Raw genomic sequence first — 12,076 nt, forward strand, 5'->3', positions numbered from 1 at the left:
TAAAAACTTTTCGAGCTATTGTGTTTAAAGACATTAATGCACCCAAGTGCAACCAAAAACACAACCTTTAAAAAATATACATGTTTGGCAATTTTGTTTTCATGAAGTCCGAATCTATATCTGTACAAAAGCATTAAAGAAGCATATATTTATGTCATTGTGTGTGTAATTGACATGACGTGTGAGGTCCGCACACACACACACACACATGTATTTATACTGTACAGTGAGGTCCACAGTCAAGATGTGAGTGAACTGCAGATTTTTACCGTTAATTCAATGGCTTTTACAAAAAAATCTACATTGACTCTTTATGGATGACACTTTGATACACTGCACCCAGAGGACAACTTTGACATCATTTTTAATATAAAGATTGTTTTTAATACTTGGATAAAAATCCTGAAGTGTAGAAGCCACAGATTTTGCCACATCCTCCCTTGAGATGCTGCCAGGCTCTTACTGCAGCTGCCTTCAGTTACTGGAAAGCATGCTATACTGTGCCGACATTTGGTGACACGCTCGGTCACTGAAGCGGCTTTGAATGGGAAAATCCTGGCTTGTGCTGCCATCCCACTAGTTTTGCAACTTGATCCTGCTGCTTGTGTCAGCAGTCACATCATCAGCAAACAGCCGCTCTGCTAGATGATGTGATCTTCTTTGGATCATGAGCTCTTCCCATCATTCTGGTACAAGTTATGTTGTTTTCATCTATCCAAAGAACAGTTTCCAGAACTGTGCTGACTCTTTTAGATGCTTTCTTACAAAATCTAATCGGACCTTCTTGTTTTCGATTGTAACCAGGTGTCTTCGGTGGTCTTTCTGGCCAGTGCATTTCTCAGTTTTAATAAAGTAACAAAAAAAAATTCTGTTAGGTTTTTTGGTCTAAAGATGGCCTCCTTCACTTGTATAGGTATCTCTTTGGACCCCATATTGAGTGGGTGGGGTGGCTGTAGCTTAGGTGCTAGAGCAGGTCACCTACTGATTGGAAAGGTGGTGGTTCCATCCTTGTCTGCTCCAGTCTGCATGCCAAATATTGGGCAACATACTAACCCCAAGTAGAAGCACTTACATAGAGCATAGGAAGAAAAGTGCTTGTATGTATGAGGTAAGTTGTGTAAAGCGCTATACAAGAACCAGTCCATTTACCAAGAGTTGTCAGATACAAGTTCAACAAATGGAATCAACTTAAACTTTTATCTGCTTAATTTGTCATTAAATAATGAGCCTCATGTGGCCATGAAGCAGTTTATCAACTATCCAATTACTTCTGAGCCTTTTGAAAATGGAGCACTGACTACAAAAAAAAGAAGTTATTAGTTACGTTGGACTTGCACTAAAAATGTCAGGCAATGCAATCAATACTTTTGTTACACCTACTCAATGTAAGCCAAAGGTCTGTACTTTAATGATACCGATTGTTTACCATCCCAGTGGATTTTAAACGGAGGCAAAATTACTCCCCAAAAACTTAACAGTACAGTCTGTTATTTATGTAGTGATCCAGTTAATCTAATCCTAGTTTTGCATTCATCCTTTTATATAAACCCACAGTATAATAAAAGAAAATGACACAAAAATCTGTGTTAAACAGCATTAGTTTATTTTCCACAGGTTACTTCAGAAACAGGTAATTATGTACAAAATCTGGAATGTTGGATAAATGCATATCAATCATCGTCATGATCATCATCTCACCGTGACCATTTAGAAAGAGTAGCTATACATTAAAACTGGTGCCTCTGAATTGCAATTTATTGCTGGTTTTACAATCGCAAGTCACTAATGCCATTATGACCTCTTTTCTAAAACTTTTTAAGGGTATTTACAGTTTGATTAGGAAGGTCTGAAATCCAAAGAAGGCTGCTAAATAAATAAAACGGGAGCGTGAGAAACAAACCAACATGGATGAAGAAAGCATGAAAACAAGCTTGATCTCCCTAGATTGTCTACAATGTCAGACTTTATTTTTTATTTTTTGCCATGATTATAAAGTGACCATTAACCATTTCCCATTAAAAGTCAGAGACAGTACAGAAAACAACCCACAAAATTAAAACAAATAAAATCAATAATCTCATCAGTGTGAAAACAAAAAACAGGTTGTGAGAAACTAAAAATGTCAGAAGCACATTATGTTGTCACTTTCCTGAAAACAAAAGTTGCCCAAACTAGACTGAATTTAAAAACTAAAATGGTACAGCTTCATTTAGATCAGCGTGATATTCTAAATATTATTTTATTAAAAGGGATAAAAATGTCGTCAATTTCCACAGTGTTGTCATTTTGGTTTGTCAGTGCCACATGAATCAAATACTTTCCCACTGTTGCCACGTACAAGAAGAGCCCAGCAGACGACTCCTAATCTAATCGGCCGTCGTGAGTCGAGGGGATGCTTCTTGTTCAAACAAGAACAAGAACATTGTTAAAATGCAATTTATATTGTACAACTCAGTGGTCACAAATGTGCGGCTGCAAATGAGGCATTCACTGTCCCAATCAGAGTCTAGTTTTTTACGCTGACGACAATGCTTTAAAAACCACAATTTTCCTTCGGTGACGAACATTACAAATGTTTCGACCTACATTAAAACATTAGAAGACACGGTATGCTACGCAACACACGCTAAAACCTGCTCTTACACAACGCCGAGTTTTTGTTTGTTTTTTTAATCTTTTTTGAAACACTACCATATATTTATTTCCTGTGCCATTTCATTACAAAAAGATTCTTTTCACAATATAAAAAATCATGTAAAATCATCAGGGAATACTAAAAGGTTGTGTTGTTTAAAAAAAAGAAGATTTGTTTTGTGTGAATGAAAATAAAGGCTTTAAATATTGCTTCTAAGCCATTATGCTGCAAACGTACTCAGGAGTATTGCTTGGGTTCTGGCGTCAAAGGTCCCCCCACCACCCTGTTCAAACAGTTCAAGGTCTATGGCACTTGACAACTGGTTTCTCCTAAATCTATTCTCTGTACAGCGAAGAAAATCCCCAAAACAAAAAGGTGATTAAAACAATGGCTAAACATTTTTATAGACACACAAGGCAACCTATGGTCCATTTAAAAAAAAAAAAAAAAATTATAATAAAACTGCCAGATGTTGAAACCCTCTCAGCTCACTGTCGGCTGCCTGAAAGAGGAAGCCCCTAAAAATAAAAATTAAAAACATGACTCAAGTCTCTCTTAAGATACCTCCTGCTTTTCTTTACCGTCTGTCCACGGTTTCTAAACTTGCTTTGGTTAAACTAGCATAACCGCCACATCGTCCTCAGAGTCAAACAGCTCTCATGATTCGAGAAATGCACCTAAAAACAAGGAAACAACTTCGATGTATCCATCTGCAGCAATCTACCTACTAACCAAATATGAATATTTCCCAATAATCTGTGTTTTTCTGTATTGCATGCAGGGTGCATTTCTTCAGCTCCATTTATATTGCAGATTTCCACAATCCAATGTGGCAATGTGATATGCCCAGTTGGAGTGATGAGGTCAGGGATGAGCTGAAATAGTGAAGTGTCTGTATGATGGTGGAGATTCGCAGGTTTGTGGAAGCAAACTGTTTGATCTTGCAAGAACAAAATAAAAACGGGATGGGGGGTGGGGGGCATCTCTCCCACAAAAAAACAAAGCCAAACGCCTCCTTGATCCACATTCGTCTCTACATAGCAAGCACGTAACACTGTCCTCCAGTTAAGATCGCAAGCAGACTGGAAAATGGTTTCAACATCTTAAATAAAAAGAAAGAAAAGAAAAAAGGCAAACTGGATGGCAGAAAAGAAGGAGCTCTGCCCCCTAGTGGTCAGATTAATATCCATCTGCAGAAGTGAAATCAAACTCCTGATCCACTCATGACGAGTTTTGGGGTTTAAAAAAAAAAAAAAAGATGACCTGTACAGAGACCACAGTAAGTGACGTCATATCTTCAGCTTCTTTTGTAAAAAAAAAAAGAATATATATATATGTATATATATTCCACAGTGATGGCCTTTTGAGGACTCGGACTCGTACTTGCAGATGTTCTTCTGCCGTCTCACTTTGATCCACTACATTCAGTGGTTTTTTCCCCATTTAATCAAGGCTCCCATGATCTCTACTATAAATAGTCCCGATAGGTAGCAATGGATCAGTTTCTGAGTACAAAAATATGACAAGTCAACGTATGCTTTTCAGTTCTTCTCCCATATGTCACACTCTATTTGAGGTCAGTTTCAGTCTATGCTTGGATTCCTCTTACGATAATCAAGTCCACAGTGTTTGGAAAAGTCTTCAGAAGGGACACTGCGTTCCCGTGATCGATATTTACAAAGCTATATCCGTTTGCCTGAGGAGGGAGAAGAAAACGGTAGATTAGATTATTGGTTAATATTCCAAAGACATTAATCTCAAAACACTGATTCCTACAGACAGCAGAGTACCTGGATGATTTTATCCCCAGGCTGAAGAATTTTTGATGCCGGTCCTTCAGGTTGAACCCTTGTTACAAATATACCCTGAAATTATAACAATAAGATATACAATCTTAGAAAAGAACTGACTTCTTTGCAAGAGGGGGACAAAAAAAAAAAAAAAAAAAAATCAAGGTATTAATTTACATTGTCATCAGGACGAAAGGGGTTTCCCCGGCCTCCGATTCCTCCTGATATACTGAAACCCAGCTCAGGATTCTTCTCCACTTTCACACGGATCTGAAACACACCCACACACTTTCATTAAGCATGATCACTCTTACGATACAATATATTGACATTAGTCGTAAAATTAAAGGAGAAAGTTTTCTCGACTTAAAGTGTCAGCTACGATAAATGTAAACGAAAGAAAGCTACTAAAATTCCGTTGGCGTGAACAAGAATATCAGGTTCTCAATGTCAGCGAACATTGAACTAATTTCAAGTGGCAGGGGAAGAACTAATGAAACCACCAGACGAGTACAGTCAGAGTCTACCATCACAGCTCAGAGGAGGTGCAGAAGTCTAGGTCACTTTCAGACCACATCAACTGCAATATGCTAAAAAGGTTAACATAGACTCTTTGAGTGTAATAACATCTGGCCTATTTAATGCAATTCAGCAGGCAGCTAGCGGTTAGCTTAGTTTACCACAAAGGATGAAGGAGAAACTAAATAAAACTGAAACGATAACCTGAGGCTCTACAGTTGGATTTTTACCAGAGAACTTGGCGTTCTCTGGTTGAGAACGCCAAGTTCAGACTTGTGGGAGTAGGAACAAGCTTAACTTGGAACAGCAGTGTAAATTGCAAAAAAAGGGGCTGGCACAAGCTCAATATGGAATTTAGCCAGTCATCAAATCGGTCTGATATTCTTAAATGTCTGGGCCAGTCACGATGAGGCATAATGACAACACCTCAGCTAATGGAAAGAGGCTTCTCTAAGAAAATACGTCATTCCCTTAAATACTGAATCGCATATTTCTTTGAGTAATAATCCATCCTTCACCTCTTGTTGGATGGGTTCAAGTGGAATTCGTGAAGGCCCCTGGGGCTGCTGGGAGACTTTGAGCATCAGGTAATCGATGAGCTGCTCTCTGGAAGGGTGACGTGCCATGGACGACTGGCTCATCGGAGGACGAGCCGAAGGACCCATCTGACCATTCATCAAAGGCACCTAAGAAATAATCACACACAATCAGCAGGTTTTATTGCTTGGAATTTCTATCCCTAATTCCCTTGTAGCAAAACTATCAGTTTGGATGAATAGAAGATGCATAACATCTTGTTTACTCTAAACAAACTTGTATTTGCTAACCACAGTCTGGCGGTAGTAGACTTACTTTTCTGGCAGGGTCCAAAGTGTAGTTTTGCATCCCTTGGGGACCAAAAACATCATCCTGGATGGGAAGAAAGGAACGATTACCAACATTGCACTCAACCTCAATCCACTGAAATCGATTTGCAACCAGGGGTTAAAGTGGAGATTTGGCAAAAGTGGAAACCCTAAGATTGGGTGCAGCAGCCGTGCAGCATGGTAGAAAGACTTACTTTAGCTCTGTGAGCTCCAGCTGATTTCTTTGTGTGTACACACTGATCAACTGGATCAAAATTATGATTTTAGAAAATGACAAGTAAAATTCCAATTTTTAGCTTATAAAATTTCACTTGCTGAGCAGTCCTTACCTTTGAAAATAATATTTCATCTTCCTCTCTTGTCCACACTAGCATGCCGCCCCCCCCCAGCCCGTCCATTTATGCACACTCTTCTTCTACATGACTTACTAGACGCTAAAGTACCTTGGCCACAACTTTACATCTGCACCCTGAACACATCACAAGGATGGGAAGAAAAAAGGATGTGTCGAAGGTGTAGGAGGGATGTCATTGTTTTCTTCTTGAGCAAGTATCTCCATGCAGTCAGCTGGAAGGACATGCCTATTGGATTTAAGGTGCTGGGACACCATTAGGGACTTGCCCACTTTAACCCCATTTGCAATCAAGGATAACAAAAAACATCGATTACTGAGACTCTGGGATCACACAAGCTGTTGATTTAGACGACACCACAGAGCGATCAACACACCAACTAAGACACGAAAAACTGAGATTAAAGTCTGCATAGCTTCTATTTAAACACCAAGCAGAATATAATTTGGAACATTAGCCACCAGGAGATGAGATGAATCTTGAATGTTAAGCAGTAAAGTGGTTACACAACACTCTCAGACAGCTTTAGTTTTGCCTCTACAGATCTAATACCCCCTTTCTAAATCATTTAGACACACACATTGACTACTTACCTTCCACAAACATAGCTTTCATCCCCCCACACACACACCGTGAGAGGTTATGAAGCGATTCTGAAGTGATCAAAAGTTTGGATTGAAGAAGGTGGCAGACGAGCAAAAGCAGCATTTGAAGTGCAATTAAAGGAGAAGAAAATGAATGGTTTGTGAAATGCAAGAGCAACAAGGAAGACAGATGACGCACGGCGATATTGATTCTGATGTACAAGAGCCTGGTAGGTTTAAAAGGAGCTGCTTTGTACCATACTTAATATTCATGAATAAATGAAAGTAGACTTTTCTTAGAGAGAACAAAACAAAGTTTGTTTTCATGTTGTCCGATATTTTTTTCCTCACACAGCCTCTAAATTTTGTTAGGAAGCAGTTTCACCTTTGATTACTTCCAAATAATTTTTATCAAAATTCAGTATGAAATTATACTAATCTCATTCTACCACAGATGTAGTAAAGTTTCTAAATGAGAAACCAAGTAAACCAACTAATGATGGTACAAATAAAGAAGGAGACCCCTTTTAAACAGCTCTACTTGTATTTAACCACAAAAAACAACACAAAAACCAGAATTCATCCATGTTTCACTCTGATATTTTAGGCACTAACAGAGATCATGGTCATGAAAATCATATGTTGGGAATGATATTTTCCCTTGCCTATAAAAGGACAAGTGAAACATGGCTTCCGAGCATCTGTGATCACTTCAACATTGGCGAGAGAAGGAAACAGACATTTCCTTCTCTTGTAAAGGATGTGAAACTTGCAGGAACTGGATACCCTGGCTTTAGTATGAGCTGCAGGAGCGATCTACGAGTTGACAGTACTCACACAGAAGCCCAGAGCTCCGTAGGGCTGTCCGTCCCTGACACTAAAGACCAGGGACCCTTGGCTGGCATGCATATCCCTACAGCTGCCGTAGTGAGACCAGCTCAGCGGAGCGTTATTGGAATTATAGGAGCGAGACAGCGCGTTCTGATGACACGGAACATCCAGCACCAACAAGTCAGTGGTGGCCATGCAATGCACCAAATGAGTGATGACATAATAAAAAACACAACAAAGAGGTTTAAAGCATATACAGACAAACATGCAGTGAATCACGTATAGTTTGCATATAGCTGGGTTAGTAGGCTACACCTAAATAGCTGATTCACACAAACATTTAGGTTTTGGTTTGTTTCAGCAGGTTTTGAGGTGACTCAAAGTAGGGATGGGCTCTTTATGGTGATGGTGGTTGCTTTCATTTATGTATTCTTTGCCTCTATTTGACACTACAGTCTTAAATTCTGTTTGCATTCAGAAGCACCAACAAAAACCAAAACTATGTGCAGAGTGAGATCCTGTTGTTTAAAGTGTCTTCCACCTAAAGAATATTAGGAGTTCATTTGTGGTCATGTTATGCTGGTGGGCTTTTATGGATGAAAAACACACACACACACACACACACACACACGTTCTTTTTTCATAATAAAACTCTTTACCTTTTCCATCTTCTTGGCCTCGATGTGCCGCATCACCTGGTCTCTCCAGTCTACTGGAACCCTCCCTGCTCCCATTCCTCCCTGCATCTGTCCTGGCCCGTCGAGGAGTGAGTGCTCAGACTTCACCCTGGTGTTGGGCCTCTTGCTGGGGCTGCTGTGCTGGTAATTAAAATCGCTAACAGACATGGTCCGTTCTGGAAGCTCATGGGCCGGTGGCCTGCTGCTGTGAGGCCTGGAAGCTCCGGGTACATCGATGCTGTAAGTGCGAGCTGAGAGGGGCCTCTGCATGGCGTGACTCATTGCTAGTGGCCCTCTGGCGAGGGTGTGAATGTCCCTGTATGTCATGTAGTCTCCTTCGGACAACTGCATACGCCTTGGGTCAGACATGGAAGCTGTGGAGCTAGTGCTGCCTTGCCTCTGCAGGGTGCTGCTTCTAGGCTGGCCTGCAGCAGAATGAAGTCTCTCCATAGCCCACATCTCCCCAGAAGGTTTGGAAGCCATCGCAGGGCCTCTCTGCTGGGGCTGCAGAGGGTAAGGAGGCGCCTGATTACGGTTTGAGTAATTTGTGTTGGCTAGTGAGTGTGGAGGAGGAGCAGGATGGTAGCCTTGTTGCTCTGAAGCCATGGCTGTCCTCTGCCCCCAGAGACCCTCTTTAGACATGTCACTGTTTGTGTATTGTATGTTGTACTGAGGAGGAGGGGTTCCCATGGCCATGCTGGAGGAGACTGGATGTCTGCTTGTGTTGGCAGGAAGCTTAGAAGAGGAGAGCAGGTCTGAAGAGGACGCAGAGGAGTTGGGGTAGACCAGGAGAGTCTGATCATTGAGCAACTGGCCGGCTGACTTGCTCCTGACTATGCTCTGGCCCTGAGCTCCTGGCCCTGGCCCGGCCCCTGCCACCCTAGTCCCCACTGAGTCATCATCTCCATCAAAGGAGTACAACCTCATGGCCCCTGTTTCTATGTTGCTGATGCTGTGAGACTTCAACACCTGCGGGGGATGGCACCTTTTCTCTGGAGACAGTTCCTCAGTGCTGTGAGATAGAGACATGTCACTGCAGGCTGTCACGCCTGTCGAGGCCACGTGCACAGCAGCTGTTTCTCCTCTCATCCCTAGGCTTTTATTCCCCAGACTATCGTTGCAGTCACCTGCCTGTCGATTTCCATTCTGTAAATGATCCATGTTATCGTAACCCTCTTTGCTGTCCACTTCCTCCTGAGCTAACGAACCATTCTTGCCTTTATCCAGCTCATCCAGCTGAACCATGTTGTCAGTTGGCAGCTTGGTCACATTCATATTAATCTGGTCCCACTTGGTGTACGTGTCTCCCATACCATTGTTTATTTCCTTCTCAATGAAGGCCAGTCTGGCTTCCATGGACAGGTCGTAGTCTCCCATTTTCTCTGGTGGTGCCTGCTGGGTTTTTAAGAGGGCCTGGAGGGACGTTTCAGAGCCATTGCCATTATGGAGGAGCGGGGTGGTATCTTTAGGCTGGTTCATATTCTCATCTTCTTGCCTGAAATGAGGACAAATACTGAAATAGTAAAATAAGAGCAGGAGGAGCACTCCCCTCTTTAGTGTATATTACCATACGGAAAAGCACTAACCGGCTTTTTGGTAGGAAAGGCATCTTTGCCTCTCTCTCAGGTGTGCACAAAGAGTTGTCCTGGCTGCTGTCTGTGGTCAGAGACACAGAGTCTGACATGCGTGATGGAGATGAGCAGTTACTGTTGTTCTGGTTACTGTTAGCCACGGTGTCATCCAGCAAAGAATCTGCATCTTTCCCATCATCTGTTAATCAGAAATTACTGTCAGTGTTCTGCATCCAGACATTTCAATTTTCACTTTAGATCCTTCATAGTTACCTTTTTTATCCTTACTTAGAGTCACTACTTTAGGCTGGTTGATGGAAATCTCAATAAGAGGGGGTCTGAGCTCTGCAATCTTCATCTCGTCTTCTTCATCTGACAGCTCCTCAGAATCCTAAAGACAGAGGAAGCACTTTGTACTTCTTGTTTGTGTAACTGTGAGAAGTCCTAAAAATCTGAAGTACTGAATTATTTGGATTACCTCTAGTGTGTCCTCGTGGTTCATCATCGAGTCCTCTGAAGACTTGAGGGGGATTTTCTGGGAGCTGTAAGACTCAGAAGTGTCCTTTGCTTCGGGTGCAGAGAGATTTTGGCCACACACGTCGGCAGACACTTGGGCCTCCATGTTTGACGCTACACCATTGGGACAGGGGGCTTCAATCACCTGCACAAAAACAGTCCAGGTGATTAGTTATGCATTAAAACCTTATGGAGAGGTTAAAAAGGGAATTTAAATGAATCCAACAACATGACACCAGAAATGAAAGAGGCTGGTTTCTTTCCAAGTGGAGCCCTTCACTGACCTTTACCCCCACATCCTGCACTCCAATGTGGTTTCTCTCAACAGGTTTTGCTTCTTTGCTGGACTCATCACTCGACTCATCCTCCTTGAGCCTGTGAGCCACCGACTGGGCTGTTTTCACCATGTTCTTCAGCTCATCTGGGTATGGTGTAGGGTAGCGCTTCAGGTTTCCCTCCTACAACAGTTTGAATACACAGAGTTTAAAATTAAAGCTGACCAAAAATGGTAACACGCTGAAATAAATAAGACTGCTTTCATGCTAGAGATGACAGGGTTAAGCAGAAATTACATCCCATTTTATAAGACCCCATCCCCGCAGAGGAGGAAACAAAGTGAAGATTTGTGTCCAAAAAAGCCCCTGCTGCTGCGGTAATTCGTGTCGCCACTGTTGTTTTTCCTTTTCCAATTATATAAGCAGTAACAAATGTGCAGCACTAACCCTCGGGGGCGTTTCTCTCTCATCTTTGTCCTCGTCACATTCGAAGGCCACCTGAGCTCGGTGCTTGCGTTGCTCCTCCCACAGAGTTGGATTAAAGCTCTCAGAGTCAGAGTTTGGAATGTCTGTGGGGAAAAATAAAAATGCCAGGCAGTGAATCAAAATTTGTCTTTTGAATTTTTTCCCCACCCAAATTAGGACTTTTTAATTCAACCTAAATCTGTCACATAATAAATGTGACCACAAGATGGCGCAAAGGAAACACGAGGAATGCCAATAAACTGAAGGGAGCTGTGGAGGAACTTGAAAATTGGGAGTTAACCCAAAAAACTCCAAAAAGAACCAAACAGGGCTGTTAAACCCTGGAACTGATGTTGCAATAAATTCCTTTTCTATGATGGCATCCAAAAATTCCAAGAGAATATTTTGCTACTATGTACTAATCTTCAGTATGAATACTCCACCGTAAACGCAAAGAAGCAAGTTTGTGGTTAATCGGTAATGAAAAAAGCATGAAAGATTCAACTCAGTCTCTCTGTTTCACCATAACTCCTGTACGACTTGCCTGAAATGAAGCAAGCAGACAATTAGACGCTGTGAAATATTTGTGAAGGTGTCAGTCAGTGTGGTTTTCCTGTTGTAAAAAGCTTACTGCTCTCGATTTAGCAATAGAGAGACTAAGTGTGAAGGTGTGTAGTAGAATTTTCTGATAAGAGATCCCATTTGACTAATTCTCTGACAACATCAGCTCAAAAGATTACACACACAACTGTAGCTCACTTGACAACACCCCACAGCGTGAGTCACCTGCTGTGTACTCTCCATATCAACAAGTTGTAAAACATGTTAACTGCAGTCAGGCTGTGAATACTTCCAGCTTCCAAGCAAAAGAAAAGGCTTGATCGGAAACAAGCCCTAGCTAATAAACACGGCAAATGGTGTAAAGCCCGCCACAGGGCCGTAACTGTTCAGGCTGTGACAGAAATCCCCGACGTCTCAAAAAAGACTCGTGACC

The 12,076-nt window shown here is 41.8% G+C and overlaps 1 protein-coding gene across 4 annotated transcripts in view; it reads right to left on the bottom strand.

Annotated features, from left to right (window-relative positions):
- Positions 1-1,580: 1,580 nt before the first annotated feature.
- The window catches only part of erbin (erbb2 interacting protein), a 52,200-nt gene continuing 41,704 nt past the window's right edge, over positions 1,581-12,076 (bottom strand). Inside the window, exons 15-26 of one of the 4 annotated variants that reach the window (XM_082540356.1) lie at positions 11,065-11,186; positions 10,627-10,800; positions 10,305-10,487; positions 10,115-10,217; positions 9,842-10,025; positions 8,238-9,750; positions 7,585-7,728; positions 5,797-5,853; positions 5,463-5,630; positions 4,603-4,695; positions 4,426-4,500; positions 1,581-4,331 (exon numbers count right to left, since the gene is read on the bottom strand). In XM_082540356.1, coding sequence (XP_082396482.1) covers positions 4,224-4,331; positions 4,426-4,500; positions 4,603-4,695; positions 5,463-5,630; positions 5,797-5,853; positions 7,585-7,728; positions 8,238-9,750; positions 9,842-10,025; positions 10,115-10,217; positions 10,305-10,487; positions 10,627-10,800; positions 11,065-11,186 — 2,924 coding nt within the window. In that variant the 3' untranslated portion in view covers positions 1,581-4,223. Of the gene's footprint in view, positions 4,332-4,425; positions 4,501-4,602; positions 4,696-5,462; positions 5,631-5,796; positions 5,854-6,756; positions 6,817-7,584; positions 7,729-8,237; positions 9,751-9,841; positions 10,026-10,099; positions 10,218-10,304; positions 10,488-10,626; positions 10,801-11,064; positions 11,187-12,076 lie in introns of those variants that run through there. The other 3 variants (XM_082540355.1, XM_082540357.1, XR_014277776.1) reach the window with 3 other exon arrangements.

This window comes from Aulonocara stuartgranti (assembly GCF_965226115.1).
Source record: "Aulonocara stuartgranti genome assembly, chromosome: 7".
Lineage (NCBI taxonomy): Eukaryota > Metazoa > Chordata > Actinopteri > Cichliformes > Cichlidae > Aulonocara > Aulonocara stuartgranti.